This window comes from Anarhichas minor, unplaced genomic scaffold (genome assembly GCF_050575085.1).
Source record: "Anarhichas minor isolate MPS153535 unplaced genomic scaffold, ASM5057508v1 ptg000052l, whole genome shotgun sequence".
Lineage (NCBI taxonomy): Eukaryota > Metazoa > Chordata > Actinopteri > Perciformes > Anarhichadidae > Anarhichas > Anarhichas minor.
Window position 1 is genome coordinate 502,315 of NW_027466498.1, and position 20,318 is coordinate 522,632.

At 41.1% G+C, this 20,318-nt stretch overlaps 1 protein-coding gene across 2 annotated transcripts in view; it reads left to right on the forward strand.

Annotated features, from left to right (window-relative positions):
• The window catches only part of LOC142931497 (leucine-rich repeat and fibronectin type III domain-containing protein 1-like protein), a 46,935-nt gene that overhangs the window by 2,489 nt on the left and 24,128 nt on the right, over positions 1-20,318 (forward strand). For both annotated transcript variants that reach the window (XM_076075443.1, XM_076075444.1), the window contains exons 2-6: positions 968-1,168; positions 2,893-3,059; positions 8,931-9,171; positions 14,901-15,113; positions 16,821-17,131. In XM_076075443.1, the coding sequence (XP_075931558.1) occupies positions 968-1,168; positions 2,893-3,059; positions 8,931-9,171; positions 14,901-15,113; positions 16,821-17,131 (1,133 nt within the window). The remainder of the gene's footprint in view (positions 1-967; positions 1,169-2,892; positions 3,060-8,930; positions 9,172-14,900; positions 15,114-16,820; positions 17,132-20,318) is intronic.

The following is a 20,318-nucleotide window of genomic DNA, read 5'->3' on the forward strand; positions in this document are numbered from 1 at the left end:
TCATGTTTATTCAACACTGAATGCAGAAACTAGTAGGAACATCTGCTCCTTCCAATACAACATATTGACTGAGGTGAAATCCGTGATGTTTTACGGATTTCACCAATTAATCCCACTGTAATCATGTAACGGAGGTGGAAGGGCTTCACCGCCAGCAGCAAGCACAAAAAGAAAAGTACCAGCATCGTCATGTCACCGTGAAATAGCGACGCAGCTGGAGACTTCCTTCAGTGTTTGACAAAATAGGTTTCCTCTTCAGTATGATCGCGGCAGTACAGATGATGTTTGCTCACACTCAGGGCAGCGTGGGAAATGAGGTTTTAATCACACGGCGGGGAGCGAGACACGACTGTTCTCCAAAACAGGTTTAGAAATGTGTGGGTGTTGATTGACCTTTTCTCAGGTGTTAATTGAATGTATTTCTGCATTTATGTATTCCATGCAGTGGAAGAATTCCGCAGCCTGCAAACTCCCGACCTCAGCAGTGTGTTTTCTAATCAAACTAGTATTTATTAATGAAACCTAGACTTATTTTATCTGTAATTCCACATCTCAACTGACCCACTGTACTCTCGTTTTAATTACTAACATTATTATGAATGAAGGGTGGCAGGGTGTTTAAAGGCCATCCTGTAACCTGAGTGCCAGTTTAATCCCCACTAGTGTCCATCCTGCTGAACCGTTCTTAAGTGAAACATCGAAACTCTATTATCACAGGGTAATAGCTCTTCTGCTAACCCTGACCTTTGACCTCCCTGACAGAAAGAGTGTCACTGTAAAACATGGTATAGTGTTTGACGGAAGTGAAATCTTACTAAAGTGTTGCTTGTATTGAATCAAATCATTTTATAGAGTTTTAAAAAGGAAGTGGGAAACTTAGTGACAACTTCTTCACAGTCAGAGATCCAGAATGACAAAGTTGATCCAGTGTTTAATGGACATTTCTCACGTTTCTCTGTATGTCCAGATCCACCTGACCCTGAGCAGAAACACCATCAGTCAGATCAAGCCGTACGCCTTCGCTGACCTCCAGGACCTCCACGCTCTCCACCTGGACGCCAACCGCCTCACCGCCCTAGACGACTCCCACTTCCAGGGCCTGGTGAACCTGCGGCACCTCATCCTGGCCAACAACCAGCTGCACAGCATATCAGAGGGAGCCTTTCAGGTATAGAACACTTACACCTGAACCCTGCTCACGAACACTACCGCTCTTAAAATTACATGAGACCAACAGTTTAGCTTTCTTAATGCGAAAGACACGACAGATGCTTCTGCTAAAACTAGTATTAATACTACACAGCTGTCACTGCTACTACAACCCGGTCTCACTCCCATGATGTTGGTCAGATATCGATGCGTGTGGAGGTGGATGGATCAAACAAACTAAGGGCCGACGTCCAGGAGAATGCTGTTCATGTCCCGTGCAAAACTAAAAGTAAATGTTGACATTGCTGGACCTGCACATTATGAGTTTTATGTCTTCTTCAGTCACACTGAAGAACTTCCACACCAACAACATGTTGAGTGTGTGTGTGTGGCATTACTGTCTGTGCAGCTGTTTGCCGATCACATTTACAGAAATATGAGACTGATCAGCCGGTCAGCAGTTCATGAAGACCGGCCGGTTTCGATCTACTGTCCCCCTCTTCTCACTGTACATCAATGAAGCCAACGAGCTTCAGGGAGAGCTGAGATATCAGTTGGAACGTTGGACACGTCTCCACTTAAAGTTTCAGTTGCTGGATTAACACCCACGTCTTTCAATTGACTTTGAATAAAACTGCATCTCCAGATTTAGCTTCAAGTAGTTTTATTTGCTCAATCTTAACCAGACCTCAGCCCTGAGCAAAATGGGTGGCAGATCAGAAAACATTCCCATGATATGACTCATAAAACATATATCATTTTTAAAGGCACTAGCAAACAACGTATTGAATCGTTGGTCGTCGGACTGTTGGCAGGACAACTCCAGTCCCCAGTGACGAAGCCAGATGCTCCGTTCACCCAGAAACTGCACATTAACACAAGTCACTTTCAGTCATTTTCTTTCTGAAATGAACAGTTTTTGGGTCATTTGGGACATATTTTCTGCTCACAGAGCTCTTTGTACTCCTCACAGCTCTTTAAAGTTTATTTTGTCATTAAGAAATGAGATTCTCTTTGTTCAGAAAGCAATAAAGCACAGATTATTGTAATGAGAGCCGAGGCATTGTGACATTCAGACAGTGTCCCGATTGTGTGAATTATGAGAGCAATTACAGCCACGACAACAACACTTTGGCTGATCAACAGGCTGTAATCGCTCTCCTCCAACCCCCCCTTCCTCGCTCTTTATTCCTCTCTTTGTATTTTTGCTCATTGTTTTGTGTGCTGACTCGTGGTATTTCAACGCTGCACTGATTGTGAGAATTGTATAGAAGCAATTAAAGAAAACATGTTTTGAGTGCACAACATTGAGCAGGGTGATTGATCTCCATTTCTGTGTTTCTCTGATATTCCCTGTTGTCCCTTCTTCTGTATTTATCTTTATTTCTTCCTCTCTTTATTCCTTAACTACCTTTTTTCTCTATCCACTCAACTGTCTCTTCTCATATCCCTTTCTTTCTCTCTAAACACTGCATCCTCTTCTTTCTCATTTCTCTCCCCTTTTTCTTACCATATCCCCATCGATTACTTTACATACTTCTGTCCTTCCGATTTTTGCCCCATTCTTCCTTCCCTTCCTTATCTCCTCTGTTTTAGAGAAGAAGAAGCTGTTAAAGCCCAGAATTTCCATGTTTCCTCAAAAGTGGCAACGATGCTGTCTGCAATTAAAGTTGTTGACAATGTTGCAATATGAGTAAAATTATGAATGGTTAATTATGTTCCCCACTTTCTCCCCTAATGCAGGACTTTCTGGAGACTCTGGAGGACTTGGATTTGAGCTACAATAACCTGGTGGACATCTCCTGGGACACCATCTCCATGCTGGTCAGCGTCAACACCCTCAGCCTCGACCATAACCTCATCGAGAACGTCCCAGAGGGAATCTTCTCCAACCTGCACAAACTGGCCAGGTCAGGATCATGTGATGACACTTCCAAATTATCTTTCTTTTTCTTCGTTTCGCTCAGGACGTAACTAATGGCAATAGAAAGGCAATTTGGAGGCTTATTTGTGATGGACACAGATGTAATGCATCCACATTAAGCAACAGTCAGAGCAAGTGACGCAGTTTTTAATATCCAAAAAGACCCCTGTTTATTGGTGGCCGGTGCTCGACAGCGAGTTGTGGTTTTATGGTTGTGGTTTTCCTAAACCTAGTTCCGTGGATTTGTTGCCTCAACCTAACTTTAGTTTTTAATGTCATCTTCAATATAAGGTTGTCTGTGCAACACGAAAAATACATACAATTCGTGTCCCTGCCCACGAACCCAACAGATTGCATTTCGGGACTATTTCACGGACTGCCGTGAGAAAAAGAGACCATGTCACCAGTTGGGTGCAGTAAACATTCAGCACTGAGGTGCTCTATAACATACAGCTATAGCTGATACTGATAGCTTGATGGATGTTCATAGCCTATTTTAACTCAGTCTTACAGCACATATACCGTGTGATGCAGTCTCAGCCACTTTCACCACACCGCATTCATCAAACAAGCTCTCATAAACCCTCTGCACACTGGCTGCTCAGCAACAAACAGACAGAGAGACTAGCTGGTGAAGAGAATGGAACATTTAGCAGCTCAAGAGACTTCTTTTTTTTTAAATCTTTCATTCATCAGGTTGTGTTAATAGGAATCTGTTCTCTGATTAGCACAGGTGTTGATATGGTGGTATTTATAGTTGTGTTCCCCTGGTGGCCAAATATTAGTCATTGCAGCTTTGATTGATGTTAAAGGGATATTTTGAAGTGGGGTTATATGAGTAACTTCTCCATAGTCAGTATATTACCTACAATTGATGGTGGGTCAGCACGCCCCCAGTTTTGAGAAACAGACAGTCGTACCATCTTTGTACCAAATATTTGAATGCATCCAGAATAAAAGACTGATCAAAGGGCTTCAGTGCATCTGTCTTCTGGGAGTACATCTCCCTAAAGGGAATTTTTGTTTTCACTGAAGCACCAGAATCAAAATAAACCATTTCGAATTGTGTTTTGTTCAACTGTATTGGTGCCAGTGGTGAGCTGCTTTTTCATTTCACCGATTCTTAAAGCAATTAAACAGAAGACGAGAGCTTTAGGCAGGATACAACCGAGCCGGAATCACAGAGTAAATCCCTCCATGTCAGGGCTCACTTTAATGGAAGTTGATCTTTCGAGGCTCAGTTCACTTTGCAGGCAAACTGCTGTTCAGCAGCAGCAGCTCGCTGCACGCTCACTCAGCTGGGAGATGCCCAGTAAGACCAAGGCTGCACTGCAGCTCAACTGGAGCAGCCGGAGGGCTCGGCCTCTTGCCCGAGGGCACATCGATAGTAGATGATGGTAAATGTTGCAGCCTTCACCGACTTCCAGACAGAATGGGGATTTCTGAGTTGTTGCACAAATTCACAAGGAAACAGACACATTGCTGGCATATCTGAAGGTAATATTACTGACAGACTCCTCAGATACACAGATGAGAATGCACTTTGTCTATCTAGCCTCAGTCTCGTTTCAAACTGCAGAAATCAGGACTGAAAATAATGAACCACATTACACAGATTGAAAAAACTAAAAGTGCTAAAGTGCTGATATTATTTTCGAAACTTAAACCGTTCTTCATATAAAACTAGAGGACAGCATCGCATCTGACTCACTCTGTAAAGTTTCTGCGTCTAACAATTTCTATCAGATGACGTATTTCTACAAACTTGACAAACAAAAATGCGGACTTGGCGTGCAATGGCATTTCCATTGCTGATCTCTTACTTCTTCAATTTTCTCTAATATCCATTACATTTTGATGATTCTTATAAGGGTGTACACTACACCATATCAGACTTTGTCAGGGAAAATTACTGGCCCTAAGGATGATGATGTTGTTGTTGACTTGCCGGTTTCCACAGTCTACCAACCTCAACCAGGATGGAGACAGACATTTGACATCTTACCTAAAAAATATTTTTAAACTCAGATTAGATTAGAAACTCATGAAAAAAAAAAAAAAAAAACGAATTCATATTAATCCTTTTTTTCAAGGACAAAACTATTTAGAAGGTATTATAGGTCCAATAGTGTTCTCATAACCTTCCTTGGTTGTTCAGGCGAACCCAGTATGAGACGAAAGCGGATGCTGCCAACCTAACAGGGACCACCAGAAGCAGCTCCCATGTGGCTGGCCTTTCACAAAGAGTTACCACCAACACCATTTAACACCTTAAGATCTCTCCTGGTCCACCTTAAAGACAGGACATGCGCCGAGAGGAACATATTACAGCATAGGAAGTGGTCGAAGGTCATCGACGTGGCCAGCAGCCATGGTTTAACCTGTGACACCTCCCTGAATAAAGGAGGTGTGAAGCACAGTTTGTTATTTATTTTTTACTTCTGTGTTTTATCGTCCCTGGCCTCTGCCCTGCAAAGCTCTGTCTGGCATTTTGTGTTTCTACAAGTAAAGCTTGTTCCTATTATACATGGATGCATGTGTGGTCTGAGTAATTTGGCACTCCTGGCACAAAATAACATTTCAACCCAATTAATAGTAATCAATTTCAATTTGCGTCCTGACGACCAGCAGTCTTTGATATGCAAAGAGGAAAGCCAGGTTCTTGATAAACAGTCATGCATTTATTAAAACGGCTCTAATGGGTTATTTCTGCCCTCGAGACACAAAACGTATGGCCCAGCTGCGTTACTCACAATTTGTCTGTGTGCACAGGTGAGCGTTTCACTCACACACACACACACATACACCACCACAAGGCTGCTGCCCATGAAATAACATAATTGAAATGTGTAAAGTGCAGCATGCTCGCTGCTCTCAACATCTATTAACTTCCTGTAAAGTCATCGCTGTTGTCGAATATTTCTGGAGGGACTTTGGGGGACAAAAAGACTTTTCCGTGTTTGTTGCTGACAGTAAATGTTTTAATCGACCACATTATGACCAGTCGTCTGCGCCAATATGTTGGCCAGCAAAATTACTTTTCAATTCCCAGAGAGGGTGCAGTGGCCTAATGACAAACAAATGCAGCCGTGGAATATTTATCCACCATTATTGACTTTAAGTGTGAGCCCAATTCGCCTCAACATGCCCCATCTTCTTTTAATGTAATTCAATATTTTCTACTTGTCGGTCAGAATACCTTTAGAAGGGTGCAAACATCTTTGATTGAACTGCTGATTGTGCATATTGAGTAGAAGAGAGATAGTTTGTTGTAATTACATGATGTCCAGGCATGGCATTGGGGGTACATTTTCTGCTGATATACAGATCTGTGCTTCTTCTACAGTCAATTTTTCCTTCTGCATGAAGAGTTCTTTGGTCTTTATTTTGAAATTGACCTTAAAATGACATTTAAAGTGCCATTGTGGTCATCTTGGCCACTTGAGGGCAGAATAACTCTCAAGGCCCTTTCACACTGTTGGCCAATGTTGAGCCGTGGGCGAACCTCTGCAGCTCTAGAATCTGTCCTTCACCGTTGGCACTAGTCTGCACTTGCTGGCGGCTTTTTGGCCAATTGAGCAAATAAATGGCCAAGAATAAAAATCAGGAAAGCAAACGAACAAGTAAAGTCAAGAGGGCACATACAGAAGGAGCTCCAGTACAAAGGTACTTTCACAACAACATCCGGAATAAAGCTAAGTGGTGAGCGAGACTGGTGTGAAAGCGGTCGGTGAACGCCGCTTTGTTTCATGTACGTATCATAACAACGACTTGTATATCTGCTGTCCGAAGTCTGAAGGTTTCCCCTTCTGGATGACGAATACAGACTGAGTTATTTGCTCTTACACAGCTCAGAACATACGTGCTAGTTGGCGGTTGGCTTAAGTCTTTGCCGTGTGATCAAGTTTAGCCTAGAAAAAGGCGAAGTGAGGCGACGCTAGTTTTTCTATGTCGGTTTGTTCATTATCAATATAGTTGTGGTTAAAGGTGATTTTTCATCACCACATCCTGGAGCCACATGATTACTTCTGTGAGCTGAGAATCAAATACCAATCAAACTTGTTCTGCCGTTGCTCGCCTTCCCTACATCATAATCATTTTGGAATCACACTTCAGTTAATGTACATTTGATACGCTGCAGCAGACTTTTCCCATTATGGTAACTCAACTCTCAGCAAAAAAAGGGATTGAAAAAGAGCCATCACTGAATATTAGGTTATTTCTAAAATGATGATTCTATTTGTGATCTGTGTGACGATGAAATAATAAGGCTGTCCATGTCTGACAGCAGGAAGATACTTACATAATACTGCAATCTGTTCAGTGTGGAATAAGTCTGCATGCAGGGATGATTCAGACCCAAATTGTAACAGGTTGTATATGGACCCAAATGCAACACACCACATTCCAGGGATCTTTGGCTTTATTGCAAACCTCCAGATACAGCAGGCAGAGTTTAATCAGAGTCAGGATCAGAAGGCTGGTGGGTTTACCGGGAGTCAGTCAAGGCAGGTACAACAGGGGCAGGCAGGGTCGGTAACAGGCGATCAATCCGTGGGAGCGTGCTGGAGAGTCTGGCATGGAAAACTGAAGAACAATCTGGCAAATGTGTCTGGGAGGCAGGAGTCTATATAGGGGCTTGATTACTGATCAGAGGCAGGTGAGTGAACAGGTGAAGGGAGTTTAGACTGATGAGGAGGGAGTGACTGACAAGAAGAGTGAGGAGGGTGTGGAGCTGAACTGTGACACAAATGGGCTCTTTGCTTTAAACCACACAGTCACTCATATTCCCACTTTATGCATGTGAACAGAGCTGGTAAAGAACAAGCCTTTTAAAAGGTGCTGTCAGTGTGGTGTTGAAAAAAGACGTGTAAATGAGAAGTCAAGAAATTATTGAATTGATCTACATTCATATGACTGCAATTCAACATCAGCTGCAGCCAGAAGGAGATGGACTAAAGGATTTTTCTTTTCTGAAGGTTTTGAGATGTTTTCTTTAAAAAAAAAGAAAAGCGAGGCTTGCTTCAGTTTTAGATTCATACACCTTAAGTCGATTCTTATGATTCCCTCAACTCCAATCTAAAGCCCCTTTCAGACTTGACAAAAAACCCACTGAACCTCACTAACACCTGGCTTTAGCCTTTAAAAGGTTTCAATCCACATTCATCCCCAGGGACGAATGACTCAACAGTCAAAGTATATTATGTGTATTATAATCTGCATTCAACATCCATCATGTGTAATATCCGTGCAACATGTGGCACGTAAACTACTTTCAAGGTTTCTACTTCTACTTTCCCAGAATAAAGAACGAGGACATGACCTTATTGTCCTCAACAGGAGCTTTAGCTCTTCGACTGATTAACAGGCAGGCTGGGTCCATATGTCCACCTCCTTTTCAGCTCAATTTTGTATTGATAGAAAACCTAAATCAAGCACTATAAGTCTAAATCCCCAAATCTATTTTCAAAATATTTTATTAAAATCTTCTAATATTGGTACATTTTCATGTTGTCATTTAGCCATAATTGTACAGTATGTACATAATCTACCTGCTTTTCCTCCCATCTTGGTTTGTTGTCCTTTAGCCATACATGTTGTTGGTTACAATGGTTGAGAGTTAAACCTATTAAATATATTCAAAACGGATTAAACGGTTAGGCCGATTTACTTAGCAGATTTGATATCCTCTATTTTCTCTGACCTAAGCATGCTGGCAAGCAATCTTTAACAAAAAAAAGGTGTTGTGATTGATGAACCAATTCACCAGTTTCCCTTCCCTGTCCACTACATGTCTCAAAACGAAATCAAAGTTCAAGTCTGATCCCTCTCCCTGTGTCTCCGTCTCCATCACCAGACTGGACATGACATCCAACAAGCTGAAGAAGATTCCTCCAGACCCGCTGTTCCTGCGGATCCCGGTGTACGCGAAGATGAAGGGCTCTCCTCTCACAGCGCTGGTGTTGAGTTTCGGTGGGAACCCCCTGCACTGTAACTGCGAGCTGGTCTGGCTTCGCAGACTCACCAGAGAGGACGACCTGGAGACCTGCGCTTCACCCAAAGACCTGGCCGGCAAATACTTCTGGACCATTAAAGAGGTTGGTTGAAGTCACTGCAGTAATATCATGTCATGAAAGCAACAAAATAATATCAAAAAAACATTCTGAACAAATGGAGATGTCAGAGGTTACATTGTGTATAATCTACAATATAGAAACATGGGGATACAGTAATGCACAACAAAGTGTCCAGATGGAAGAAAAACAATAGACTAAGGGCAAATAATCCATTATTAATGCATTATCACACTTAAACCGTGGTCACCTGGGGACAAAAGGAACATTAAACTTGATAAATGTCCGTCATCAGTTCAACTTATCCACAGAGTTGGTGTTATTTCGGGGCACTGAGAACTGATTTAGAGCATTAATGAAAGTTTGAAAGTATTTTCTGTTTTTAGGTAAAGTAGTTCAAATACAGATCATAGGACGTTACAGAAATCATTCGGATGTGCACATTGCTTCACGGTCCCACTTGGAAAATGTATATTTAGAGAAGAGGATTCATGACTAATACAGTGATTTAGCTGGATAATGGGTAAGGGGTCTGCTGCCTTCTTGTATTAAGTTCCATTTGTTGATGTCATGCAACCTGAAGGTTAGCATAACAGTACCTCAAAGAACACCATTTTTTTTACGTTGCATATGTGCTGCATAGGATTGTTTCCTATTTGTGTAATCCAAACATTTCCAATGTGAGCATTGTAAAGTCAAAAAGTCTACATTTGTTTAAAAAAAGATAGATGTACATTTTCTGCTTCAATAAATATTTGTTGGCATTTAGCCTTTCAAACCCGACCTTTTATCCGCTGTTAAAAAACGTTCACTCTCCCGCTTGCTAGTCACAAAGGAAGGCAGCTCCTGTATTAACAGCACCAAACATTACATTTGTATACCCACAAGAACCAAAAGTATTGTTTTAAGGGTGATGACATCATAAAATATAATACATACATTTGATGCTTCATTCAAAAACCTCAATAGAGAATTTCATAAAAAAAAGACATTTGGTACAGCCCTGCTCAACAAAGTTCTACAATATTGGTTCAGGCCTCGGCCTGCTTTGATAAATAATGCTACGTATGCAAACAGAGATCAGCTACAGTGGCCTCTGGTTGATCTTGTTACCTTTTGTGAGAATAATAACACAAATATTGTACTTCTTGATAAAAGCAGCCCCAAGTCATCATTAGCTGGCTAATTCTGTCACCTAAACAATTTATGATTTAAACATGTTGGTCCTAGAAATTGCATTCTGTGTGTTTGGCATCATAATACTAAACCCTGCAGCAAAATGTATTTGTTCTCTGTCTAAACTTTTAGCCCTCTGTGGATGCACGATCACGGCCGTTCTCAAGGACACTTGAGCCGGACAGATGGTTGGTGTCACAGAGGAGTGAACCTTCTGGTGAAAGTGTGGAGTCATGGAGTTTGATATGCAAAATGCATCAGATGCATGACATTGCATTATGTATTAATCCCTTATAGCATTGTAGAGTTAGAAGACACAGAGGTGGGAAATGTTGCTCCGGTTTTAAGTCACAGCAAATACCTAAGATCTTGTTAAGATGATAGAGCGTTGTGTAAAAGTAAGCCCCATAGCTTTATTTATTTAACAAGGACAGTGCACATTAATGAACATTACTACAAATGTGGCAGTAAAGCCATTTTCCATCAGAAGTCGTCGAGAGACATGTTACAAAGGCAACCTAGAGTACATAAACAACTGGGTTTGAAGTACTAAATCGAATAGTAGTTAACCCTTACAAGTCCATGTGTTCTGCCTCCATGATGCTTTCACACGATGCAATTCTTTCCTACTGTCAATCAACATAACAATATTGTTACGCCTCGTGGAAACACAGGAATAAACAGGACTCAACAGCACGACCCAGGCAGCAGGATAGGATGCAGATAAAACATCCTTTACTTATCGGATCAGGATCGGTACACAGGCAGTCAGTACATGCAAACAGGCAGGCAGGGATGAGGTTATGGAAAAGAAACAGGAAACTGAACACTATGAAACTTGCTGCAACGTTAGACACAGAGGACAAACTGGGACACAGGCAGTGGAACACAGGGTTCAAATACACTGGGAGGTGTAGGTGATTAGACACAAATTGGATTAATCAGGGGCGGGGCAGATCATCACAGTGGCGGGAAAAAACAAAGGCAGGAAGTGAAGTGAGCTGAGAAGAGTAAGTAACACAAAATAATACAGTGAACACCGAAATGACAATAATATAGAAACTTAACTAAGGAACAGGACGAGACCTTAAGCACTTTGTGACTTTTGTCTGTGAAAAGCACTTTATAAATACATTTTTAACTGACTTACTTACTTGACAAACACAGGTGCTGCACAGAAAAACAGGAGGGAAGACCACAAAGACAAGAAGTGAAACAAACACGGGACACAAGAGGCAGGGCACTTCAAAATAAAACAGGAAACAAACTAAACCAAAACCAAGATCATGACAAATATCATGTACTGGTCCCCATGAGTAAAATGAGCTGACATGCTTGATTGTAAACCCTCCTCACATCCAAGCAACATGTGTAACATCAAAGTGTAGTTATTATGTAGGATAATAACCAAAGTTAATGGGGAAAGAAGCTGTAAAGAGTTATATAAATACTTTGCTGGGATGGATTGATTGTGATGTTTTAGTGAAATATTCACATTGTAGGTGTTCAGTCCTGACCTATAAGAAGTCAGAATATCAATGACATGGTTTGACTTGAGGCCTGAGTAACACTTCCTTAGGTAAAGTGTTTTTGTTGCACTTATAAGTTGTAATTTATTGTCTGTGAGACGGTATGTTTCCACCAATAACACCAACAGATAGATAGACAGAGTTTCTACAATACTTCATTAAAAGTGTTCCCACCTTTACATGTACAGTTGTCACTCCTTATCCTTTTCGGTGTGCCACATAAGCTTGTTGCAGGTGGGCTTTAAGAGGTGAAAGGGAGGCGTTGTATGGACATGCAGGCTGCCATAATAAGAGCGTCGTAAACAAATTATTCACAACTGATATGTTTTTCAATGCCTCATTATTTTACAGGAAATATTCATGATGGTTTAAATAAACAATTCGAAACCATTTCCCATGTTTGCTGAGCAAGAATTAAAGGCCCGTCTCATGTTGATGCCTGTCCAAAAAATACGGCGGATAAGTTCAGTGATTGAAGCAAATTACTTCCTGTAGCGGTTACTGTTCTGTTAAAAGCGACCATGTTTGCACCCTTAGAATCCTAATAAGATATGTATTGTTTAAAGAAAATATGCAAAACATCCAATGCCAATAAGACACTTTTAAGAGGCACATAAATGGAAGAAGGAGATCACAGGACTGAAAGGGTTAATGTAAAAGACAGCGCTGTATGTACCAGACATATGTGAAAACAATATGTGGCATTGTCTATTTTATGAAAGCACATTTTAACCAAACTAAGCTACAGTGTCTTCCACCTGAAGGACATCAGAGGAGTAACATTTGAATATTGTTGCTGATCCATTTCTCCCATTTTATTTACAAAAGCAAACAGCCATTATAGAGCAGCTCAGAGAGCGCCAAGCCAACCCAGTGCAGTTGCGCTGCATATCTTATATCGCATATCTTATATCGCATATCTTATATCGCATATCTTATATCGCATACCTTATATCGCATATCTTATATCGCATACCTTATATCGCATACCTTATATCGCATACCATATATCGCATATATTATATTGCATACCTTATATCACATACCATATATCGCATATCTTATATCGCATACCTTATATCGCATACCTTATATCACATACCTTATATCGCATATCTTATATCGTATACCATATATTGCATATCTTATATCGTATACCATATATCACATATCTTATATCTTATATCGTATACCATATATCGCATATCTTATATCGTATACCATATATCGCATATCTTATATCGCATATCTTATATCGTATACCATATATCGCATATCTTATATCGTATACCATATATTGCATACCATATATCGCATATCTTATATTGCATACCATATATCGCATATCTTATATCGTATACCATATATCGCATATCTTATATCGCATATCTTATATCGCATATCTTATATCGCATACCTTATATTGCATATCTTATATCGCATACCTTATATCGCATACCTTATATCGCATACCATATATCGCATACCTTATATCGCATATATTATATTGCATACCTTATATCGCATATCTTATATCGTATACCATATATTGCATATCTTATATCGTATACCATATATCACATATCTTATATCTTATATCGTATACCATATATCGCATATCTTATATCGCATATCTTATATCGCATATCTTATATTGCATATCTTAGCTGTGGGACTAAAGGTCGAGGAGCCGCTGAGAAATCTGCTCTTCACCTGCTTGGAAGCTACTTCCACACGGTTGCAGAGCTTTACTGATACTTGGAGAGATAACAGAAGGACATGTTACCTTAAAGAGAAGGATATAGAGGGGGATCCCTCACCTGGAGATCTCCAGGAGCCGACCCCTCTTCAATGATAAGTGGAGGTGCACCGTGAGATAAAGATGGGATTAATTGGTATCATCTCCGAGAGGTTGATGTACAGACCTTTGCCTCACCTCGAGTAATAGTTGTGGGCCTCCCTCAGAGAGGTGCTGTAGGATCACTATAAGAGGATTAGCCTTGTAGAGAGGTCGATCCAGAGACCCCTGTGTCACCTAAGTGTCCAGGCATATTAACACTCAGAGAGTTAATAGCCTCTTTCCCACTGCAAGGACATGTGGGCCTCCACTGCATCCGTCAGCAGTCAGACATTAACCGTCAGCCGCCAAGGGAACTCCTGCTTTGAAATCGATGAAAGCTGCACCGCTTCCTCTCCGACAGGAAGCTCAAAAATCTGAAAGGTTAGATCCTCATGAAATGGAAAGGAGAGTTGAATCTGGTTGGCATTTGAATGGGTTAACTAGACAAAACAGATATTAAGAACAGATGAGCACTTCATACACTCCTTCACACACTCTTACTTTCACACTTCCACACACATCAGGGCGCAGCGTGGTTCAATCACTGCCCTTTTTACTCTGAGCTTCACGGGAGCAATTGAGGGTTAGAATGTAATACAAGACTGAAAGGCACTGGTGCTGCATTTGAAGCTACAGCCCAGTGGTCATCAGGTCAGCAATCTTCTCTGCTGGTTACAGGACCCAAGGAGGACCCAGAAAAGGGTTTTTTGAAGATGCACTGAGTGGTAGGAATGATGAGTAAGCCCTGGTAAGCCTTGGCAGGCCCTGCATGGCCTCGCAATAATACTCCACCAGGGCTTTGGCTGGTTTTATTTGGGATTGGGTGCCAGTGGGTGGGTTTTAAATATTGCGAGGGCTGAACTCACTTAATCTCCATTTGCACACAATAGAACTCTTTCTGAGAGTCTATTGTTGGAAGAACACACCGCTGGAAGCCAGTAAGGGGCTCTGTGCACAGAAAACTGACTTCTTCATTTGTTCACATGTTTTCTTGGATATTTTATCTCACTTGTTTTTTTTTGTAAAACCATAAACTGCACTTTAGAAGTCTTTAAATAATCACTCCTCTTGATAGTACTGCACCTTTACTGCAGCTGTTTATAATAGAGTTTGTGGAGTGAACTCTCAATAACTATACGTTCCACATCTTGTTTTTTAAGCCATTCAAATATTGTGACATATGTTTTTGGTCTGATGTCCCTCAACAGGAGGAGTTTGTTTGCGAGCCACCGATGATAACTCGCCACACGTCCAAGATGTTTGTGATGGAGGGTCAGGAGGTCAGCCTGCGCTGCAAGTCCATCGGGGATCCGGAGCCGTCCACGCATTGGGTCAGTCCTGAAGGAAAGCTGATCGGCAACACGTCCAGAACCGTCTGCTACGAGAACGGCTCGCTGGACATCCTCAAGGCCTCGGTGAAGGTAGAGATGGGGTTTCATTGTCAGAATTTGGTTATGCTTGTGTTGATTATTTCTAAAAGTGTTGGTCAACTTTCTATGCTTTCTATTTTGGGGCAGCTGTAGCTCAGGGGGTAGAGTCGGTTTTCTTTTAACTATTTGGTTCTGAGGCGGCTCCACTGCAGCTTCACTGAAGCCCACTGCTCCTTATGCTTAAATGCAGAGGTCAAATGTCATGTATGTACTTGTATGACGAGTGCAATAAAGTCGAAAGTTGAAGTTTCATCGCACAGATTCAAATACCCAAAACTTCTAATCCAATGAGTAATGTTTCGTGTGTAAAGTTTTAGACATTTATAAAGTTAATTAAAACAACTCATTTTGACAGAAGTGATTTTTGGAGAGATTAGAAAAACACTGTTAAATATTTACAAATATATTGATTGGACATTTAGTTTTTTCAGCACATGAAGACATACAGTAAATACCCCTCATCCTATACTCACTCACCGTTTGCGTAATAAAGAGACAAATACACTTGAGCATAACTGTCTGAGTCAGTGGTTCTCAACTGGTTTGGCTGCGGGACCCACCATCACCCCTTAATGACAAGCCGCGACCCACGACCCACGACCCAAATTATTTATATATATATATATATATAATTTGGGTATATCTATATTCAAGAAGTCTAGTAGTAGTAATGTCTTTGTGTAGTAAACAACTGCCAAATCAAATAAAGAAAGTACACATCAATTATATTTTAACAAATATTATTCTCGTTTTTCAAATTTAACTGGATGGATTATAAATAATACATAGAAATACATAAATAAATGTTCTTCTAATTTCAAGTAAAATAACAGCTGGATTAAAAAATAAATTACGTAATGAAATTCATTTTAGAAAAGTTATTTTCACTGAATTGCCCTGCAGCTTTAAATTCAATTAATTCAGGGTGAAGTGAAAAAGCCACAATATTATATTTTGCTCATCTACTAAAAAGAGAAATGAGTGTTTGAAGAATTCACTTATAAGAGTGTGTCCAGTCAGAGTCTAATGACTCTGGTATCTCTGGACATTTTTCTCTTTTGGAAATCGTTCTATGACTTGACTTTCACAACTCTCACCTCAACAGTCCTGCTCTGCTCTCTATCGTCTCTCCCCCGTGTGTCACGGTGTGTGTACATCTCACTCAAGTCAGGAAACTCGTCAGAATACCCATATTTGATTGGCTGAGCTGCATCACGTGATGTGATTCACAACGCATTGGTCGGTGTTTTTCCTGCACTGCTGAACAAGTGCCGTAAATGCTGGAATAATTCCGCTGCATAAAAAATGCCCTTCAAAATAAAATCACAACATTTTTATTTTTTTTTGTCAGGCAAAGGCCCGCAACCCACTGAAAAGAGATGGAACGTATAAATAAATGACTTCAGATTGAAGTAACAGCTATTAAATTGAAGCACAACATCAAGAACTGCAAATGCTATTCCTGCCTGCATTTAGCAGGGACATTAACATATTAAATGGTTAGCTGTTAGCTTGTGACCTATAAAATCTTTGTTTTACTAGATTTGTCAGTGTTTATCCGCTTTGTCTTTGTTCAAATGAGTATTTAACTCCCCAAATTCTGTCCGGAATTAAGTGAATAAAAGATTCAAAGTCTGTTTATTATAAAAGTAAAAGCTAAGTTACATTTTGGGTCTTTTCTTCTCCAATGATTTCTAGGATTCTGGAAAGTTCACATGCATAGCGTCCAACGCAGCCGGGGAGGCCACTGCTCCTGTTGAGTTGGTCGTCAACCCCTCGCCACACTTTGACCCAAAACTGGACCCCGACCCGGGGCCTTCGGACATCCCCACATCCATCAAGTCCAACGCCAGCGGCGGTCAGGCACGGTCTGATCAGCAGAGGGTCAGTGTGTCAGATCTATCGTCCGGCTCTGCCACCATCAGATGGCCCCCACAGAACCACATACCAGGAGTCCGCATGTACCAGATCCAGTACAACAGCTCCTCAGATGACATCCTCATTTACAGGTAAGATAGTGGGGGTGTGGCTGCTGTAGGTCACAAAGATAGTGTCCCTTGACAAGAAAAAACTGATCTGCACGTCCAAGCTTTTCTCCTTTATCTTTAAAACACAAGTTCAGACAGAAGAAGAGGACCAGTCAGAATGTAAGACAATAGCTTTCCAGCTCAGAGGATCCAGAGTAAGACAACGATATACGATAACACATTTCCCTCTCTGCTGTGTGCGGTGGAGTTCCATCATAAACACTACATATTAAACAATGGATTTTTTTAGAGTAATCCATCAATTGTGGGAAAGAGCGCTTGTAAATGACAATGACTTATAGGGAGAAAAAGAGTGGTGCATCTTTCCAAGGGAACATTTAGTATAGAAATCCAGTTACTGCGTGGTGGCTGACGAGGCTGGATGCTTTGATAAATAGAGATTATTTTCAATTTACATCCCATGGATTTAAATCCCTGTAAATAGCACATTGTCTTCATCAGTAAAATTAGCCTAAAACGTCTATCCAAGGTATACCCAAAGTAAATTGAAAGCTGTTCTTGAACCATTTGGAGTACATGCATGGTCCCCCAACAGTCAGAATCACTGTAAGTGCTACTGGCATTGAGTAATAGAAGTTTGAACACACTGAAGTAGAAGGTTTTTATTTCCGCCTGAATATTTATTTGCAAACAGATGCCTGCAGATGACTATAGCTGGGACTTATTAGCTGGAAAACACAATGGGACCACAGCATGAAGCCTGACAATACCACAGAAAGTGAATATTTTATACATTTCGAAGGATATGTCTAGGCCAGGGATTCCCAAAGTGTGGTGCACGCACCCCTGGGGGTGCACGAGCTGCCTCTAGGGGTGCGCGAGAGGAAAAATGTAATGGTGGTCTAATGGTGCAGTCATGCCTGGTGCAGTGAGGTTCTGGCTAACAGCTGTCTGAAGCCCTCTTATTTACGTCGCCACCTGAACACCAAGCATGCCAGTGCAAGTCAAAAGCCCCTTACATTTTTTATATCGAAATTGGAGGAGTTACAAAACAGCCCAAAACAACTGCAGTCTCATTCATGTGTTGGGTCTACAAAAAACGCACTACGGGCTTCATATCTGGTCACAGAATAGCAAGAAAGGGGCTACCTCACACAATCGCCGAAGACGTGTGCTGCCAAAGATATGGTGGAATGTATGATTGGAGAGAGAGAAGCAAACAAGTTGGACATGATCCCGGTGTCCAACAACACTGTGTTGCCTACAGATGTGGCCAATCTGGCCAATCTTCTGGTGTATGTCCGTTACCTTTTCGAAGGCACGGTGCAGGAAGTTTTTTTGTATTTTTTGTGTTTTTTATCTTGTAAACAAACGCCACGCGCGAGCAAACTGTTCTCTCATTGGTCCGATTTTTATGTGGCTATAAATAGGCTCTGTTGCTTTTTTTTTTTAAGGTGTGGGGGATTGGGGGTGCGTGAACCCGGTCGGGATGTAGAAGGGGGTGCGTGGCAAAAAAAAAAGTTTAGGCCACGCCTAGAACCGCTGGTCTAGAAGATTTCCAAAAAAGGCCATTTGGAGACCCATGGTAAACATGGTAACATACCTAGGCTGTGTTAAAATGTGTATTCATAATTCAAACTAAAGCTTATTTATGTCGAAATACAATAATTTATAAGTTATTTCACCATTATTCACTTTCCTAAAGTCTCCAAAACCACACTTTGCATTCTACGCACGGTCACAGGGAGCAGACTCGCGGTTACGCAGTTACTTCCGTATTGTGGCTGTAAATCCACCCCTGAAGCTGTATATCGTTATTTTTGAAATTTCATTGGCTATACGAAGCGTCAGTCATCAGAACGATCGGTTGCAATTGGCTCGAGCTTTACACGAAAGAAGAGGGGCAGGCACTGTAGGCTGTAGACAGGACATGGAAGCTCCTAATAGGTCAAGTGAGGTGTCAATCAAAAGGTCAGAGTGCAGCCGCCATTTTGAGACCCAGATACCGGCAATGTTTACATGCGGACTGAAGTTACTACGGAAAATACATAAATAATTAGGCATATCTGCCGGCTAATTTGAAATGATGCAACAGAAGTCCGTGGGTATTTATTGATGTAATAATGTGTTTTGGACTAAATGTTTTACTGGATCGTCTGGACCTTTGGCAATGTAACAAGACCGTTTTTGTCTGAATATTACTCTGTCTCACGGTAACACACATGTTCTCCATCGTCAAGTTCCAGCTCTCCATTGAAGCTTTATAATGTTCACGCTGGGTGAAATATTCAAATCCGTGTTTTTATACTACTACATATATTTTTCTAGATGTCTGTTATATAATTTGAGATACAATTACCTAAAACTCAGCCTGGCATGATTGGTAAACTTCGTGATGCACAAATGAGAACTCTGGGTGGGTTTCAATAATGTTTGACTGTGCAGCAATTCTTTATGTTTCTTAGTATATCAGGCTCTGTGCAGGCAGCTGTTTGAATGTAGTCTGCGGTGGCTTAACACCCCCACAGCAGAGGATGGAAAGTTTTACATATGGCAGTCTTGTTAGAGATCCCCGGGTCACTGCAGGAACAGTAGGAACAGCTGATTGTTTTTCTAAAAATGTGTGTGTGTGTGTGTGTGTGTGTGTGTTTTGTTAGGTAATTTGGGAGATGAGTCTGTTCAGCGTGTGATTTTACATATATGAACATTTGCGCTCTTGGTTATGTTTCTGCATTTATGTTTGTGGGGTTTACTTAGGAGGTGGACAAAAAAAGATCCTTACACGATAAAAACAGGTGGAGGAAGTGAGTGAGTGTGATGCTGCATTCATGTAGTGCCGGAATAATAAAAAAAAAATGAGTTGCCAAAGGGGGAAATTAACGTGAACGCCCCCTCAAGTCTGAGCAACAACTCAAAAAGTGGACAGTTTGGTACACGGCTTGCTAAGATGACGTCTTATTAGGCAAAATGATAGCAGATGGAAGTAAATGTTGGGTTGATGGTCAGAAAGTTTTTGTTTATTCACGTATTGCATGTACATTTTTTACATTATGGTATTAGGTTGTAACCTAAATAAATGTCATGGCTCACCTGATCCGTTTCCTTTGCTCTTCGTTGTCACGCAAATACTGAATACAGCTATCGACGTGTTGTTTCAACAGTCTGAGCAATAAAATACAACACAACTTCTTACACGACATTTCTACAT